General features: G+C 40.1%; 1 protein-coding gene across 1 annotated transcript; it reads left to right on the forward strand.

Moving 5' to 3' along the window:
* Nucleotides 1–1,067: 1,067 nt before the first annotated feature.
* HMOX1 (heme oxygenase 1) lies at nucleotides 1,068–15,870 on the forward strand. Its single transcript, XM_042469525.1, has 5 exons — nucleotides 1,068–1,131; nucleotides 2,881–3,004; nucleotides 9,441–9,932; nucleotides 12,459–12,567; nucleotides 13,353–15,870. Exons 1-5 carry the CDS (start codon nucleotides 1,112–1,114, stop codon nucleotides 13,478–13,480), a joined length of 873 nt encoding a protein of 290 aa, XP_042325459.1. The 5' UTR covers nucleotides 1,068–1,111; the 3' UTR covers nucleotides 13,481–15,870.
* Nucleotides 15,871–19,410: the final 3,540 nt, after the last annotated feature.

The following is a 19,410-nucleotide window of genomic DNA, read 5'->3' on the forward strand; positions in this document are numbered from 1 at the left end:
GGGATGGGGTCACGTCATCTTCCATACTCATGAAAAAGTAAGATGACAGCAAAAGATTTATGACATGAACATATTGAGCTAACCATTATTCTTCAGTGACAGAACTCATGCAGAAATTTAGGTTGATGTAGCGGGATTGTATTTCACCACTATTGTACCATTAATATTTCTCCCATGAAATAATCTTACAGAACAAATTTCTGTTCCCTTCTCTTTTTTAAACGAAAGCCAAAAAGCATGTACTCTGAGTGGAATCACAGCTCCCAACTAGTCAGACTCAAAATATATAGAAACCAAAATCCATCGGAGTGATACCTTTATTTTGGTTGGCCATTAAAGGTATCAGTGATGGATTTTTGTTTGTATTTGTTAAATGGCCAACACAGCTCCCTCTGCGTGTTTTCAAAATACAGTGGGCCCTTGGTATCTGCTGGGGTTTGGTTCTAGGGCCCCCCGTGGATAACAAAGTCCATGGATGCTCAAGCCCCATGAAATGTAATGGCATAGTAAAATAGTGTCCCTTATATAAAATGGCAAGGTCAAGGTTTGCTTTTTGGAATTTATATTTTTGGGGGAATATTTTCAAGCCGTGGATACTCGAATCCGTGGATAAAAAGAAAATCTGTGGATGTGGAGGGCCAGTTGTATATATGCTTCTCTGGCAAGGAAGAAGAAAAGGGGTTAATCATCTGGCTGGGCAAAGTGCCCAGTATTTTTAATTTAATTTAATTTAATTTAATTTACAGAGCTTCCTCTTGGGCATCCTGTTGTGCTTAAAGTTGTCAAGTTGGGTCAAGTGACTTTTATTATTCTTTCTTTTTCCATCCTTCCCTAGAGGAGGAAGAAAGGGGAAGCAATGAGAGAGAAAGAGAAGAAGGGAAGGACAAAAAGAAAAGAAAAGAAAAGAAAAGAATAAACTTCTGCAAGTTGTGCAAAAGGAACTGTAGACTGAGGTCAGATGTTTTCTGAGTGCAGCACGTGATCCGCAAAGCAACGTATAAATAAAGAGGATGCAGGCACAGGGCTGCCTAACACTTCAGACGCTTCTCTGACTCGGGATCGCAAGAGAGAGAAAGCAGCCAAAGCAAGAAGGGAGAGAGAAGAGGCGAGGATGGCGCAGCCCTCAGAGAGGTAAGGGCAGGTGGGCAAGACTGGCATTTCCCCTGGCATCGCTGCATCCCAGCACTTTCTCTCTCTGGGGTTATCTACAGGGGTGCCTGAACCTGTATTATCAGGGTCCTTCTAATGCTGCCCTGGTTAGAGTCACTTTTCCAAACTCTGATGTGTACTATTGTGGCTGCTGTTGTGTGCCTCCCAAGTCAACTGGTGGGTTTTTTATGCTGGCATTTCGCCTGGCATCTCTCTCTCTCTCTCTCTCTGGTTATATACAGGGGTGTCTGAGCCGGTATTATCAGTCTTTCTAGTGCTGGCCTGGGGATTTGGGACGTTAAAGTCACTTTTCCAAACTTTAATGTGTAGTATTGTTGTTGCTGTTGTGTGCCCCCAAGCTGTTTTTGACTTATGGGGACCCTATCATAGGGTTTTCTTGGCACTTTCTTCAGAGAGGGGATTTGCCATTGTCCTCCTCTGAGGCTGAGAGAGTGTGACTTGCCCAAGGTCTCCCGGTGGGTTTTTTTATGCTGACATTTCGCTTGCATCGCCTGTATATCGGAGCCTTTCCCAGCCATTGCTTATGCTGGCCTGGGGATTTGGGACGTTAAAAAGTAACTTTTCCCAGCTCTTGAAGCTAGCACCTTTGAGATTCACTGAAAAAAGAAGTGGGCAGCATAGGCTTTCATAGACTTTAGTCTACTTCCCCAGATGCTTTATAATAATATAATATATAGAGAGATCTTGTAGCACTTTTGAGAGTAACTGAAAGAAAGAAATTGGCAGCATGAGCTTTTGTAGCGTTCAGTCTACTTCCTCAGATGCATTTGGTGGAGTAGAAGCCAGGGACAGACAGACAGACAGACAGACAGACAGATATATATATATATATATATATATATATATATGCGCTATTAGTATGTGAGGATATCAATTCAAATTACAAGTCCTTTGTGTATGGAAATGAAGTTGCAGGTCCAATTTTAATGATGGCTGTACTGATTCTACAGACTAGCATGGCTATATCTTTTAATTTCCCAAGCTCTGAATGTGTACTGTTGTTGTGTGCCTCCAAGTCATTTTTGACTTATGGAGACCCTTTCATAGGGTTTTCATGGCACGTTTCTTCAGAGTGTGTGTATGTGTGAGGGGGGATTTGTCACTGCCTCCTCTGAGGCTGAGAGAGTGTGACTTCCCTGAGGTCCCTCGGGGGGATCGAACCCTAATCTCCAGAATCGTCATCCAGCACTCAAACCGCTACACATATATGCACTCATATAGGCTCTACACATATTATGTACAGATACGTGTAGAGTGTGTGTGTGTGTGTGTGTTTGCCTTCAGTCATTTCCAACTTATGGCCACCCTATCACTGGGTTTCCTTGGCAAGCTTTCATCAGAGGGGTTTGCCTTTGCCCTCCTCTGAGGCTGAGAGAGTGTGATGTGCCCAAGGTCACCCAGTACACATTGCCATTTATGCCATTTGAGTGTAACATTTGATGTTTAAGTGAGCTGGAGTTTTATTCTCCTCTAAAATCTGTCTGCTTTCAAGGGACCACAGGGATCTTTGTGGTCCTTGAGAATAAATACCACTCTGGAGTAGAGTTTTGACTCCAAATTGTGTCTTTCCCTTGAAGAACTGACTCCAAATTGTGTCTTTCCCTTGAACCCCCAGCATTGAGCAGTTAAAGTGGTCTCAAACCGGATTATTTCTGCAGTGCAGGTGCAACCTTAAACATCACTTTTTATGTCCCTCTCTCTTCTCATCAGGATGTCCCACCAGGATTTGTCAGAAGCCCTGAAGGAAAGCACCAAAGAGGTCCACATCCAGGCAGAAAACACTAAATTCATGAAGAGTTTCCAGAAGGGACAGGTGTCACTCCGTGAATTTAAGGTAACCGGGGTTCCCTGGGTTGCTTGGGGGCATTGGGATCGCAATCTGGAAAAGGGAAACTTTGAGATTGCTTTAATTTTTAAAAAAATTGAGTAGAAATGTCTTGCTGTTGTTGGTGGTGTTGTGGGCTTTCAAATAATATGACTTGAGGCAAGCCTAGCAAGTTTCTGCAGAGTTGGGTTGTCATTGCCCATTGAGGCTGAGAGAGTGTGACTTGTATGTACTTTGTATGTACAGCACTGTGTAAATCTACAGCGCTATATAAATAAACTATAACAACAACAACAACAACAACAACTTGCCCAGTTTGGCCAGACATCCACTTTTCCCAAGACATGTTATCCTATCCATTTCAACCTTCTATTTCCTCTTCCATCCATTTCAGCCTTCCATCAAGCAGGACTAAGAAGCATGGGTTTCCATTTCTATATGAGTGTTTTTAGCTTTTATTTGGCCAGGTCCTCCATTGATCTGGAGGATCTACGTGTTACAGTGCCTTGTCCTCTTTTGCAGTGAGGACATCTGCTCACTTTGGTTTTGCCCAAGGTCACCCAGTGAGTTTTTATGGATGAGCCGGGATTCAAACCTTGGTCTCTAGAGTAGTAGTCCAATGCTCAAACCACTACACCAGGCTGATAAAAGAAATGTAGAAATACTTTGCAATTTTAATAGCATATTTAATAGCATATTTCTCAATGAATAGGGATTTGAACCTCAGGGTTTAAAGTATTTAGAACTGTGCTGCTCTAACCATTTCCAATTAATGCCTGAATTGATGTGACTCCCAAGTAGAGGTGCCTCAGTGGGATTGGCCTGGCTATCAACTCCTCATTGGATAATTGATTCAATGGATCTGCCTTCCTTGGTAGTAACTAGTAAGGTTGCAATGTTCAAATCTGTGATTTGTGTGTCCACAGAATTTGGTATCCATTGGGTGGTCGCGGAACCAAACCCCAGTGGATAACAAGGGCCCACTCTATATTAATAATATTATATAGAGATTATATATAGAAAGAGAAATATTATTATGTGCCGTTATGTTGTTTCCGACTTATGGTGACCTTATGGTGAATGTGTCCTAAGGTTTTCTTGGCAAGATTTGTTCCCAGGAAGTTTGCCTTTACCTTTGCCTTTGAGGCTGAGAATGTGTGACTTGCCCAAGGTCACCCAGTGGGTTTCTAAGGCTGAGGGAATTCCAACCCTGCTCTCCAGGTTCAGTTCCAGTACTCAAACCACTATACCATAATGGCTCTCTATGGAGAGAGGTACAAATATATGGCAAATAAATGCATACACACTCCTTCATACAAGTATGTACAAAATCTTGGATGCTGAGTTATAAGAAACTTTTCCTACCAATTAGAGTATTGTTAATTACATTTTTATCTTAATCCTGACTTCAAGATGCTCAGAGCATAGTTCTTTACTCCCATCCTTTTCCTCATTACAGCCTTGTTGTGAGGTATTCTGTGCTGAAAATTAATTTAACAGGAGAGTTAGAATTTTAATCTTCCCAATCCTCATCCAATACTATCAGCCTTTCAAAAGAATTCTTGGGAATGTTCTCCACACATAGATGCTTATTTTAAAAATGAGAGGATAGTCCTTGCTTCTGAACTTTTTTGTCTACATACAAATTAAACTGATTGACTGATCAACCAAAACAGACGCGACTAGCCACCCAAAAAGATTTCTTCAAATGGGTAACAATTCTAATTCGTGTGCTTCTTTGGTTATAATATTTATTGTAGGGTGGTTACTGACAAATATTTTGACCAGGGAATTTCTGAGAGCAAGATACCATTATGAGAAATTTGCAGAGTTGTGGTTTACCAGGATTGATAACTAATTAAAATATATGCTTAAGAAAAGTTAAAAAGCTAAGATTGACCTTGATTTTATACTCCACTGTCATTATAATTTAACTGAATAATAATTTAATAATAGCATATATTTCTGTGATGCAGTGACTGAATTCCACTTCATGCCAGGGACAACAGCACAATTCCTAGGTTCATCTGGAGACGGAAACAAATTCTGCCTTCCAGGAGTGTGCCACATCTGACAGCACTAGATGGTTTTTAAAAATGCTGAGCATTCTTTGCTGCAGTCCAGTAGAACCAGTTAGAAATAATGGCTGGGTGTCACTCCTAATTCCTGAATGGATAATAGGGTGTGACTAGGCAGGAGCACCCATGTAACAGTCAGCAGGGAGATAGTGAGAGAGAAAACTCCAGGGAGGTAGCTATGGAAGCAACAGTGACATGCTTGAAAGACTAGCCCAGGTGACTAATATATTACCAAGGAAATAAACATGGACTATTGCCTGGAGATGTCCATTCTTTGCTGGCTGGCTCATGTTTATTAAACCAGATAGGGTGAATGAGAGAAGAAGAAATAATTCCATAATTCTTAACAGAATCTACCTAGGGGGTAAGTTTTAACACCTTGGGGAGCTCCTTTGGTTTACCAACATGGTGCAATAGTTTGAGTGCTGGACTAAGACTGTCCAGGAATTGAGGGTTTGAATCCCCGCTCAGCCTTGGAAATCCACTAGGTGACCTTGGATGAATCCCACTCTTTCAGCTTCTGAGGAAGGCAAGGGCAAACATCCTCTAAATAAATAAATGTGTTACACATAAATAGCTTCTTTAAAGTTTGGGACTACTAATGGCAACTTTGGTCAAATGTAGGAGGGCAATTTTGATCTGGAAAATGGTGTGGAGAAAGGATCAAGTGTTCTCTGTTCGACTGACATTGCTTCAGTCAAATCCTCACACCCACATTTGCTTTTAAGGTTTAAAAAATACATGGGGGACATAAGCTTTCAGATTTCTTCAGCAACATGCAGTCTTGCTTTTTGTTGTTAAGTCAACTCTGATTTACGGAAGTTGTCTCATAGGCAAGAATTATTCAGAGGTGGTCTGCCACTGCTTTCCTCTCAATATAGCTTTTAGCATCTGGTATTCCTGGTGGTCTCCCTTCCAAATGCTTACCATGTTTGACACTAGTTTCTGAAATCAGACAGGATTTTACATATGTCTTTCTCTGTGTGTGCTTGTTTGTAGTGAGATAGCAGAAACCAAATATTTGTCTTAGGTCAGATTCAGGCTGATGATTTCATTATCTGAGCATAACCTGAATGGCTCCAGGAGATTAGCACATCAAAGATATACATATTAAAATATATAGGAAATAACCTATCAGTTGAAAACAGCTTGATCCCCAACTGAAATTTGCTGTCCCATTAAAGCAGGAGTAAGGAATGTGTGTCCCTCCAGATATTGTTGAACCACAACTCCCAAAATCCCCCACCATTTACTGTGATGAGTAGGTGTGATGGAGTTTGCAGTACAATACCTGAAACATCACATTTACTACCTCTGCTTGGAAATTACAGATTAAGCAGGAGAAGGAGGAACTTTAGCTATTGCAGGCAAAAGCAGATTCATGCTACAAGGCTCTCTAACTTGTAGCCCAGATCCAAAATATGGCAGGGGGGAGGCACCAGGCTGCCTAGCTCTGCTTTTTCCATCCCACTACAGCTGCTCCCTTCACCAACCTACAACATGAGGTACAGCAAGCTAGCATGAGAGAAGTACTATGAATGGCTAAAATTCAGCAATAAACCTAAATTAACAAAAGTGTTGGTCTTTTCAGAGCACTTTCCTTGTTTGCACAGCTGCCCAACTAAGGTCAAGGAAAGCTGTCCTTACATATACTTTGTCACATAGTTTGTGCTGTGATCATGGAAATCATGCAGCCAGCACCCTCCTGCCCTCACCCCACCTACCTTTCAATATTGATATCCTAAATTCTATGACATTATTTATGTACAAGTGTTTTTGTTTTTGATGAACCTCTGTTCTCTAACCATTTTGGATTGTAGCCCCAGAGTATTATCCCACAAGGATTGTGGGATCTCATGGGCTGGCATTTACTGCACATCAACAGAACTTTCCTGGAACTTTGTTAATATTTAACATGTATCTTGTTCTAGTTTTCTATTTGTAACACAGAAAGGGACAGAAAGTATTTTATAAACAGGCTGTCAATGTAGTCATGATTCCTGTATAAAGGTAGCGGCCAGCGAGTTAGACAGAATCATATTTACTCAATTGTACTGTAATAGCATATTTCCATTTGTGAAAAACACTTCTATTTGCACAAGGTACGGCACTTCATTTTCACAAGTCCACCCATTAATTTCCACTCATTACAGTCCATTATGCCCCAAGTCTTGGAGGTTGGCAAACAGGATGAGATATTGCCCAGGAGAGAGACAGTACAGAAGGGAATCAGCATAAATCATGTGCCACTGATTAACACAAGTAGAAGCATTTTTCTGCCACTTGCACAAAGCCAGCACACTGATTTTACCTAAACAATTACAAGCACATCTTGACTCTTTTTCTCTACTGGCAGCCTGTTGTCAGGAATGCAAATCTGGGAAAGCTACTGGGATTTTCTTACATTAAACTTGGTCTCCTTAATTAGGCTTTATGTCCTAAATCCACTTGTTACCCTTAAGAAGACCCACTGAGTAACATAACATAATATTTAAAGAGATGTCACATTGTTTCTAACTTGTAGTTTTAACCTAGATTGTACACCATTCTTGATTTTATTTGGTTTTTGTACAGCGGTGTGTACATTTACGACACTTTATAAATAAAGCTAATAATAGTAATAATGATAGAGGATGGAGCAAGCTTGTTTTCTGCTGCTAGGACACAGAGCAATGGATTCAAAGTACAGAAAAAGGGATTCCACCTAAACACTAGGAAGAACTTCCTGACAGTAAGAGTGTGGTGAAGTCTCCTTCTCTGGAGGTTTTTAAACTGAGACTGGATGGCCATCTGTCAGGGATGCTTTGATTGTGTGTTCCTGTAGGGCAAGGGGTTGGACTGGATTGACCGTGAGGTCTCTTCCAGCTCTATTATTCTGTGATTCCACTTACATATATGTTGAGGTACCAATTTCTTATTGATTGAATGGGTTGGATTCTAGTTGGATAATACTTGAATTTTGTCCCAGATGTTTGATGGTGTAGATCGACAAAGTTTTAATATGTTAACAAAATGATTATCATGTTTTTCTAAGTGCTACTGGGGCACATCTGCTCTCAATTATCTAGTTATGCTTTCGAAAACAATTATTTGTGAGTGAGAACAGAATACTACAGGGCAAGGACAGTTCTAGACACAATCCAGGATGATTGGATAGGAAGATGGATATGTGAAGCTTCCTTATACGAGCATACCATTAATTCATGCAGTTCAGGGCCATCTTGTTTCACTGGTAGTGGCCCTCGAAGGCAAACATCTTTCCTGAAGGCCCAACCAGATGTGGTCTCAGCCATTCCATGTGTAAAGCCACGGAATTACTGTCATCACATCTTGTTTGTTCCTTAGCTCCTTCTCACTGGAGACAGGAAACTTATTTTGATACTTTGTGCATATAAAGCATGCAGTCCCCATGGAGTAATGGTTTTTCTGCAAAACACTTGTAGAGCATAGGCTCCTGCTCCTCTTTATCCAGGAGCAGGCTTCATCATTCACATCCATAACTTCACAGGTGCAAGCCTAGGAAGACTGCAGATTGTACTGGATTTTTTTTGCACCTCCCAAGTATGGAATGTATAAACAAAACAACAGTAATAAGCTTAAGAAAATGCTTTGCTATGGAGGCCTTGTTGGATGGTGGCCAATTCCCAGTTATCTAGCCAAACAACCACAATAAGTGGAAAAATCCAGATATGAAAATAATGTAATCACAGAAGGCAAACATTCACCTTTAGAGAAAAATAAAAGATATGTTATATATCACCTTTTAACATGAACCATGGCTATACTAACATTTCTAAAAAGCATTAACTAAAAGGCCCAGGGGGAAATCTTCTGAATCTAGGATCAACCAACATGCAAAAATGTTCTCATCCCTTCTTTCCTTGAGTGAAACACAGGCAGAAACCACAAGGGTGTCAGGTGAAAGGATTTCAGTATAAAGTGAAATTGTCCCATTACAGTCTTCCTTCAAGGTACTGAGAAAAGATTCAGTACCAGCTGTAGACAGACTAGTAAAAAGTGTGCTGGCATCAATACTGAAAGTAAAATATTTAGCTGAAACGAAAAAATATGCTAAATTGGTCCTAATGGATTTCATCCATTTACCATTTTTCTGAAATGATGGTAGAGTCTGAACCATGCATAGGTCAAAAACTGTATAGCAAACAGATGGGGAGATAAAAAGATCAATATGGATTGTAGATATTACAATTATGGATTTATTATTAATAGAAAGATGGGGTATAAGTCTCAATAAATAAAATAAGAATGCATAACGTTAGCACTATATGATATACAAGGGCTTTTGTTATCTAGTTAAAGGGACACTTTGATACTAAGCTTATTCTTCTCTCTGTCCTTTGTTTCAGCTGTATTTAGCTTCACTCTACTACATCTATTCTGCGCTGGAGGAAGAGTCTGAACGGAATAAGGACAACCCAGTCTATGCCCCTGTTTATTTCCCAAATGAGCTGAACCGCAAGACTGCTTTGGAGGAAGACTTGGAGTATTTCTATGGCTCAACATGGAGGCAGGAGATCCAGTGTCATGAAGCAACTCAGAAATATGTGGACAGGGTACATCATGTGGGCCAATATGAACCAGAGCTTTTGGTGGCCCATGCTTACACCCGGTACCTGGGAGATTTGTCTGGAGGTCAGATTCTAAAGAAAATTGCTCAAAAATCTCTCCAGCTGCCTAGTACTGGAGAAGGACTGTCTTTTTTCAATTTCCCTGGAGTCACCAATATCTCTAAGTTCAAGCAGCTTTATCGAGCTCGGATGAACAGTCTCCCCATGGACTCTGCTATTGAGGAGAGAATCCTGGAAGAAGCCAAAAAGTCTTTTCTGCTGAATATAGAAGTGAGTAATCAGCTGGTGATAGTTTCTGATCAAGATGCAATAGTCTTGAAAGTCATTTCTTGGCAATTCTGTCAGATAATTTGTGTGAACGTCACTGCACTTCTCCCATTGAGAAATTTATAATTTACGAATTAAATTGGGCACATGAAGAGTAACACAGAAAAAGCAATCAGATACCCTCCAAATGCTTTAGACAACACCAGTCATAATCACTGACCATTGTGAATGAGAGGGGGCTGATAGGAACTGTATTCCTACACCTCTGGAAGACCAACCAGTGATCACTTAGGGGTGCCAGACGGAAAACTAAACAGTTCCTTTACCTTTAATGGTCGCACAGAAGGAATTTTAGCAGGCATTGCTTGTTAGACAACTACGGTATGTAACAAGCAACACCTTCTGGGATTCCCTCTTCTACATAACCATTAAAGGTACAGGAGACCTCTCCACTTTTCAGTTGGGCAGCCTTGATCACAGTACAGTGAGCTAGTTTTTGATTCTCAGGCAGAATGTTAAAGAAGCAATGCTTGAAAACTGGGCATGGCAGAAGCCAATTTGCAGTACATGTATTTAAAAGGCTTAGAGTTCTCCCTCAAATTCAGACAGCCTTATTTCTATTAGGAAAAAAATCCATTTAGTAACAATATGATAACAACTTATAAAAATATTGTGACACTCTTCCAATCTTAGGATGGGAATTCAGAAGATTGTTCAAAAGATAACTAATTTAGTTGCTTTATGCTGAGTTTAAAAGAACATAGGTTGCAGCAGGATTTAGTGGGACAAGGGCGAACAATTCTTTTTGAAAATACGGTGGAAGTGACAGTAACGTATATCTCAATGTATAAGACAAGAGCAAGTTTTGCCGACAAAATTATGGATTTTCATATGGGTAAATTGAGGGTAAAACTTAGGAGCACGGAACAAAGGATGTAAAGGATGAAGCAAAGGGAAAGGATGCCAAAGAACTTACAAAATTTCAGCAGACATAACTGTTTGTACTCACCCTAAAGGTTGGATGGATGGGGAGGAAACTATGGAGTTTATCAGACAAGGGAAATTGGAAGTATAATCCAATGGCAATCTGAACGCAATCATGGGGTTTCACTTTTTTGCGTGATAGACTGCCACATGCAAATTCGGGCAATGGCATGCTATTTTGGGGCAGTGGGGAGCCAGTCCAAATGCAATGAGCATTCACGTAATTTCGCTAAACTAGCGACTTTGCGTGAATGCGTTCTGGCCCCACTTTCTTTTCATTCGAAATTAAGAGAAATTCCTCACGTGTGATAAACTCCTATGGCAAATGGTGGCTGTGCAAGGTGTGGAGGAGGCAACCAGGCATTAGATGGGACTAAGAAAACATGAACATCTCAAAAATGATGTAAAGGCAAGAGTTAAAGTACAGTGTTAACTCTTATCAATAATGGAAACCATGCCTTCCTCTGAGTAGAGTAGCAAAAGGTGAGACCTATGTCTGTCCTGGGATAACCTAAAAGAAGCACGGACCCCCTCTCTCAACTCTTCTTTGATGGGAAGCCCCCAAAAGCTGCTGCCACTGCCAGTTTCCTATCCAGGCATTCAAGGCTAGAACTAATACCATGGTGAAGAGAGTAGAGGGAGTCAGTGCTTCTTTTAGATTCTCCCAGGGTGGATTAAGCTCTTCCTTTTACCACTCTACTTGGAGAAGGAGATGGTTCCTGTTTTGGTAAGAGTTAAGATACAGTATTTACACTGATGCATGGATACGTCAACTCAGGTTTTTTTACTCAATTTTTTGACTAACATTTCTAGACAGATGCATGAGTATATATAGTTATAGATACAGAAAATTTGAATCACAAATTCCTTCAGACTTGTTGACAAACAATTGATCTGATTACTTTTCTGTCTGATTTATCTTGAGTCTGGCATCATTTACCCTTTCTAATTTTTAACCCAAAATCAACATTTGGACACTTTAAATCAAATACACATGTAATCAGTTAAGGGATTTCCCCATACTGAAAGAAGTCAAAATGTCATTCTAAAAAACTGAATGTTCTAATTAGCTGCCAACAGAATTCTCAGGGGCAGTAACCTAAATGTGTACAGTGTACCATCCTGGAGATGTTGGGAATTATAGTCCAACACATCTAGAGGGCTCCAGGTTTGGGAAAGGCCACATTGGTGGATTTACCAGGTTTCTCTGCAATAAACCTCATATTTATAACTGAAACTAAGGTCCAAAACACACTGCAGAAATAATCCAGTTTGAAACCGCTTTAACTGCTCCGGCTCAATGCTAGGGAATTCTGGGAACTGTAGTTTTGTGAGACATTTAGCCTTCTCTAGCAGAGAGCTCAGGGGCCCACAATAAACTACAATTCTCTGGATTCCCTAGCACTGAGTCAGGGCAATTAAAGAGGTCTCAAACTGGATGAGCTTGGAAGAGCTAACCTTGTTAAGACAGTGTTTGTAGAATCCTAATATACTGAAGGAGTGTGCTCCTCAATAACAGAACTACTCTACAATCCATCTTCTCAGGTATTTGAAGAGCTACAGAGACTGGCAAGTCAGGGACGGCTATTGGAGAATAACCACCTTGTGCAACCCAAGCTGGAACTTCATGCAAGAGGAACCAACAGAACACACAGTAAGAAAAACCTATTTATGAGAGCCACTCCTTGCATTGCTTTCTGTTTTCACTTGGATCCATATTAGGAGGAAGAGTTATCTTGTCCAAGTTTCTTTAGCTGTCATGATTTACGCTTTTGTTAACTAGAACCCTGGGTGTGTAATGAGTGAATGTGGGGCTTGATAGACATCTATACTAAAAACATAAGCTCTCTTGAAACTAGATAGGGCTGTACTGTAGGCAGCAAAATGAGGGTATTGATCCCCCTCCCGAATGAGAATCCTGCCCCTCTTCATGAAATTTTCCTTGCTTCAATTTGAAATTCTAGTTGAGTATTTAGAAATAAAATTAAAGCACCAAAGAAATGGGGCAGGCAAAGTTAAACAAGGGAATATGAACGCAACAAATAAAAGTGGTCTACAAGTGAAGCATTTTCAGTGTCTGTATGTAACGCAAGATGTTCATGGTGCAAAATTCTTATGGGGGCAATGCTCTTTTTGTCCCCCCGGCACAGCTACACTTGTAGAAACACACATGCAGTATCCTATGTATGAAGATTGTAAAGCTGACAGTTCTTATCCCTACCAACTCACAGAACTACAGTTCCAAGGGCTCTTGGGGCATGATAAACAGATACAAAACTAGCACACAACGGAACTGTAATATTATCTCCAAGTATCATTTATCTGTATCATTGTGCTCAAAGTGTAAGCCTGCCATCCAGTGATGTTATCAATGTTCTTGAAACAAAATCTCTCTACTGGATTTCCTCACTTGACAAGTGTTCCTTTCTCTTAATATAGGTCCAAAGGAAAGTGACCGGACAAGAATGACACATAAGGACATGCTGCCCAGCACACCACTCCTGCGTTGGCTTCTTGCTCTTTTCTTCTTGGCAACAGCAGTTGCTGTGGGCTTGTATGCCATGTGAACAGAAGGGACCTGAAATATCTTTCACCAGCACCTGCCTTTTCCTAAACTAACAGCTCTTTTTTAATCAAGGAAGACATGCTTATATGCCCCACTTGGGTGCTCCAAGTGTAGCTGTTCTAATTTTACTAACAGTATAAACGATACAACTGGTTTGAAAATTCAAAAAATTGTGTGGAGAACATTTCTTTAAAGACCCTGAAGTGTCACAGCATGGCACATCTTTAAACAAAGGGAACAAACCACAAAGACCAAGCACTTTCTATCTTGGATGTCTGAGGAATAAATTTATTTTGTGCAGTTATCTAATGGTGTGTAGCTCACATCTACCTATCCTGAAAGAAAATGCTTTGCTTCAACTTAACTTTTATATGATGTTTCTATTTTTGAAAGATATTTATACCTCAGCAGTGGACTTTGGAAAAACATGAATCATAACCTATGAGCTGACTGATCTGTACACTTGTACTTTCTGAATATGGTGATTCCTATTGACTATAAAGTTGACTCTCCATATCCATGGATTCTTTATCCATGGATTCTATTATCCCTGGCTTGCAAACATTTTTTAAAATATATACATTCCAGAAAGCAAACCTTGATTTTACCATTTTATGTGAGGAACACCATTTTACTTCACCACTGTATTTAAAAGGACTTCAGCATCCATGGATTTTTGTATCCACGGGGATCCTGGAACCAAAACCCAGTCAATGCCAAGGGGTCATTGTATTAAATTATTTTAGGTGCTAAAACTGAATTTGTACAGTCAGTGAGGATTGGGTGGTCTACCACATTTGCTTTCTTCCTTATATGACTTTTTAAAAATTCAAATTCCTTTCCATTCTATTTATGAATTTTTACAGGGTGTGTTCTTATGCAGACATGAGCCAAACAAAATTCTTCCCCAACCAGCTAGGACAAATTCAAGAAGCACAATTAATCATCAGCATAGAGACAACCATGTTGTCTCTGCTTGCCCAGGAGCTGTTAAAGATGAGGAGCAAGTTGTGGGAGTGGCAGCAACCTTAGTTCAGAACCACTGACCTATTTGAATATGTATCTGGCTCTTCCAGATTGTCTAGAGAAGCTTGAGAGCTCCTTATCTTTTGCCAGCTGTTATTGCATCCACATCCACTCATTCCATTCTTTAGCGGAGCTGTTTGTAGTGATTTCTTGAATCTGCCCCTTCACACTACAGATTTATAGCACTGCGATTCCACTTTAACTGCCATGGCAACATCTTATGGAATCCCGAGATCTGTAGAAAATATTTGCAGTACAGTATAGAAGGGGTGCAGGGCTCTTCCAGAAGTTTTGTTTTGTTTTAAACTGGGGCATGGTTTGCTGAGACAATCCTATGGTTTAAATGTGATATTTTCTCCACTCTGGATAAATTTTAAAAAGGATTAAAATGACATTTTGTGGCTGCACTATAAACCTATAGTGCAGAAAGAAAGATTGTCCTTATCATGAAATTAAAAAGAAACCCACCTGAAAATGGGAATAAAATGATGCACCTGATGCTGGAAGTTGTCAGAGAAAAGTCTGGATTATACATTTTTGTTGTTGTTAACTACCCTTTAGTTGGCAGCCCTGTGCATGAGACTCCCGCAAGACTCCCTATCTTCCACTACTTTTCTTGGTTCTTGCAGATTCGTACCCATAACCTGCTTGATGGACTCCATCCATCTAGTATGTGGCCTTCCTCTGTTTCTCCCTATATAAATACTGCTAGGATTTAAATATAAAAATACTGTTTAAATTTAAAAAATACTGTTTGGAATAGAAATACTGTTTGAATTTAAAAAAATAAATAAAACCCTGACAATGACAGCAATAAATATGGCAGCCTCCTGATACTTTTGGTGCACTCAGAGAAACTCTGTCAGATATTTAAAAGAGCTGGGTATTCCAAATAAATAAAAATAAAAGGCCCTCTGGATAGACGGATGAAGCTCTCATTTTTATATCATCCCTATTCAAATGCCACGTCACAGATCCATTTGGTGACAGAGCCTTCTCAGTGGCTGTTCCCACCCTATCCAAGTCCCTTCCACGGGTGGCTAGGCTAGGTTGGTCCCTTCTCTGCTCTCCATCCATCAGCAGGCAAAGGCCTTCTTGTTCAAGCAGGCTTTTCATGAATAACTGCTTGCAAGGAGCCTTCTTCCGTGTGTGTGTAGGGGGGGGGGGGCATTTTAGTTTTAACTTTTGTATATTATAAATAATTTCATTTTGCTTAATGTATGATTTTAAAAATGGCAATCTTTTCATTGTGTTTTTTATTTTGTTATCTTTTAACTAATTTTGTGTTATTGTTCATGAGTCTCCTTGGGTCCTACACTAGGAGAAAGGTAGTAATAAATAAATGGAATAAATAAATAATCTTAAGTTTTTCCTGTGTTGTTATGAAAATATTAGCAAATTCTGATAAGGTCTTCTTAAAAAAACACAAAACAAAGAAGCAAAATTCTCACCTAACTGTAGTGCCAATCAGCAACAAAGCAGAAAGCTGTCATTTACTAGGAAGGGCACAATTATGCCTTTCATATAAGCTGTTCAAATTGTAGCCTAACCACCCACTCCTTGAAAAAAAATCAGTTCTGAAGACCACTCCAATTTGCTTCAATATTAAACAGGCTTATCCTATTTCATATTTTGTCTGCATGCTTACACCCATCAACAGGGTTTAGAATGCCCTCTCTATATGCAACCATGCATTGAATAAGACAGCAGAAAAATCACACTTGAATTCTTGACCAACACAGTTGTAGTTACTGAATGGCACTTATCAGGAGTGGCATCACTTAGTGCGGTGATGGTGAACCTTTGAGAGACCAAGTGCCCCAACTCAGTGTGTTCCCACACTGGGTGTCACCTGGTGTTGGGGGGAGGACTTCTGGGGATGGGACTTCCGGGGGCAGGACTTCCAGGGAGTGGGACTTCTCCCAGCTTTCTGGGGTGGGAAGGGTGGAGAAATAGAGCGCTCCTTCCTCGTTCCTCCTGGCCTCTGCCATTATAGGGGCGACGATGCACATGCCTTCAGAGAGGGCTCTGTATGCCCTCTCTGGCATGCATGACACTGGTTCGCCACCACAGACCTAGTGCAATAACTCATGGTGTCACCCCACCTTTGACTTCCTCCCATACCACACCATACAGAATCCCGAGCAATGTTTTTTGTACTAATATTACTCAGTTATTCCCGTATATCAATTAATACAACGGCAATAGTTGCAATATAAACAACTAGCAAAATTAAAATTGTACCTTTAAATTACATTATCATGCACACAGCCTAAATGTATTTGCATGTTAATAGTTGCATGTGGGGTTTTTTTGTAATGGAATAATTTTAACATATACACAAACAGTGTTACACATACCTGTGCCCCCCTCCTGCACGGATGAATAGAGATTAGAATCAACACACTATTTACAATTAGAAATCTATATACTGTATAGGACAAGGATTTAATTACGTTATTGACCTCATTGAACGCCTTATTCCCTTTGACCTTCGCAAGCAAAATTTCCCAAGTTCCAAACTCCTTCCCTTCTTTCTCCAGTACATTTTAATCTTCTGTCTCTAAAAATTTCAAACAGCAAGTTGTCTGCATAGTTCCATGTGGTTAAAGTGAAAATTTGGTAAGATGTGATGTTTTAAATATTTTTTGTAGGAAAATAATCAAAAAGTGGAGCCTTTCTCCTTCCACTGAGCCACATCCACTCACACCATATTTTCAGTTTTTTAAAGGAATGCAGGTAAACACCACACCCCATTTCTTCCAAAAGGCAAATGTTGGAGAGCAGTGGTGTCATCCCCTAGCGACACCCTTGGCACTTATCAACTCTAACGGATCTTGTCTATGAATCTTCGGTGAAAAACACATTGGGAGTCCAGCTCTGAATGCCAATTTTATCTCCTTTCTCACCAACAGCATCAACAACATGCCTATTATAAGCTGCCATGAAGTAGCAGAACAGCCAGGGCAATCTATTTCTTGGAGATTATAATATTTAAAATTTATGTTAAAACTCATGGGGCTGCCAAGGATAGAAAATAACCATTCTTGCTTTTTGTTCAACTCATATCAGGAGGCAGCTATACAACTGAATTCTCAAGTCATTATAAAGTAATAGTCTAGATCTAGGAAGAACTTAATGACTATATTACAATGAAAGTGCATGAAGCAGGTGAAGACAGAATTTTCCCTGATGACATTTCATTCTGAGAGCTAGTGAAAAGTAATTTCACTGCAAAAATGGTTTCCTGGGTGCTATCAAGCTTCAACATCCACTGCAAACCTCCCTCTCTCTGATTCTGTCTCCCCACCACTCCCTCCCCAACAATTGCAGATGGATCAAATTTTCTGGTTACAGTAAATCTAGCCTCCCAATCCCTTCACACATTTTGAGTCAAAAGACATTAATACAGATTGAGTATCCCTTATTGAATCGTAGAGTTGGAAGCAGGGTTGCCATAAGTCAGGACCTCCAAACTGGGACAAACATAGGACAAATGTAGGGCAACATTTTCAAATGTAGGACACATTTTATAAAAATGGAGGACACGCAAAAAAATTGAGGTTTTTTTTAAAATGTTAATATAAATGCATGTTTTTTAAGCATGACCAAAATGGAGGACATTTTGGCATTATTCCTAGACAGATGGCAGAAATGGACTTGCTCTCGGGTTCAACTGTACTTCTCAGAAGTATGTACTTGGTCAAGGGACTGTGGTTTTTCTTCACTGCGCATGAGTTTGTAAAAATCACAGCAAGTTACATTGGCCATGCCTCAGAGGTTTGTTGATATCAATATCACCATCATCATCACTATAATTGTCCAAGAAAGGCAGACTTGTTAGCATTCAAAGCGTCATAAATACACAGAAAATGTACTTGCATATATTTAATAATAAAAAATAATGGAAAAAAACAAGGCAGGGTTGTATATATTTAATAATAAAAATAAATGAAATAAAATAAAAAAGCAATAATACAAATTAATAAAATAAAAAAACAAAAAATAAGTATTTTATATTTTTAAAAATTACTGTAATTAAAAAAAAAAAACACAAACCCAAGGCAGACCTGAAATGGCCACTGATTCACTTTTCCACCTCCTCCTCCTCTTCATCCTCCCATCTCCTCTTCATCCTCCCCCTCCTCCTCGGCGCAAGGGCTCCTTGGGAAGCTCCGTGCGAGGGCACGCAAGTGGGGGAATCCTTTTTGAATTGCTTTGTCCAAAACTGGACACCGTATTCCAGGTGAGGTCTGACCAACGCAGAATAGAGTGGCACTATGATTTCCCTCGATCTAAACATTAAACTCCTATTTATGCAGCCTAGAATTGCATTGGCTTTTTTAGCTGCTGCATCACACTGTTGGCTCATCTTTAGCCTGTGGTCTACTAAGACTCCTAGATCCTTTTCTTATGTACTGTTATACTGGGGCTCATGCACTGGGCAAGTGAAAAAAGACTTTGTATAACACTTCACTGTCAGAGGCTTTCTTAATTGAGATGTGTCTGTAGTCCACAGCCAACATGACTACTAGCCATTGACAGTTACATTTTGCATGAATTTGTCCATCCCCTTTTAAATCGATCCAAGCTGGCAACCACCAGCATGTCTCCATTTATTACATGCACCTAGAAACCCCCCTCCCTTGCTTTCCGTTGTCATAGCATGGCAACGGTGATGCTTGCTATGACTCTGTATTGTGATGCGCTTATGGTTCTGGCTACAGTTGCATTTCATCAGTTACGCTCTTGCTGTGAGAAGAGTAGGAAAGCAGAGCCTGGTTCCCCAATGAGTATAAAATGGGAAAGGGAAGAGTGAAGGATAGGGTTTAGAGACAGCATGGTGTAATGGTTTGAGCATCGCACTGCATCCCTGGAGACCAGGATTCAAAGCCCTGCTTGGCT

The sequence above is a fragment of the Sceloporus undulatus genome, chromosome 5, assembly GCF_019175285.1.
Source record: "Sceloporus undulatus isolate JIND9_A2432 ecotype Alabama chromosome 5, SceUnd_v1.1, whole genome shotgun sequence".
NCBI classification, from domain to species: Eukaryota; Metazoa; Chordata; class Lepidosauria; order Squamata; family Phrynosomatidae; genus Sceloporus; species Sceloporus undulatus.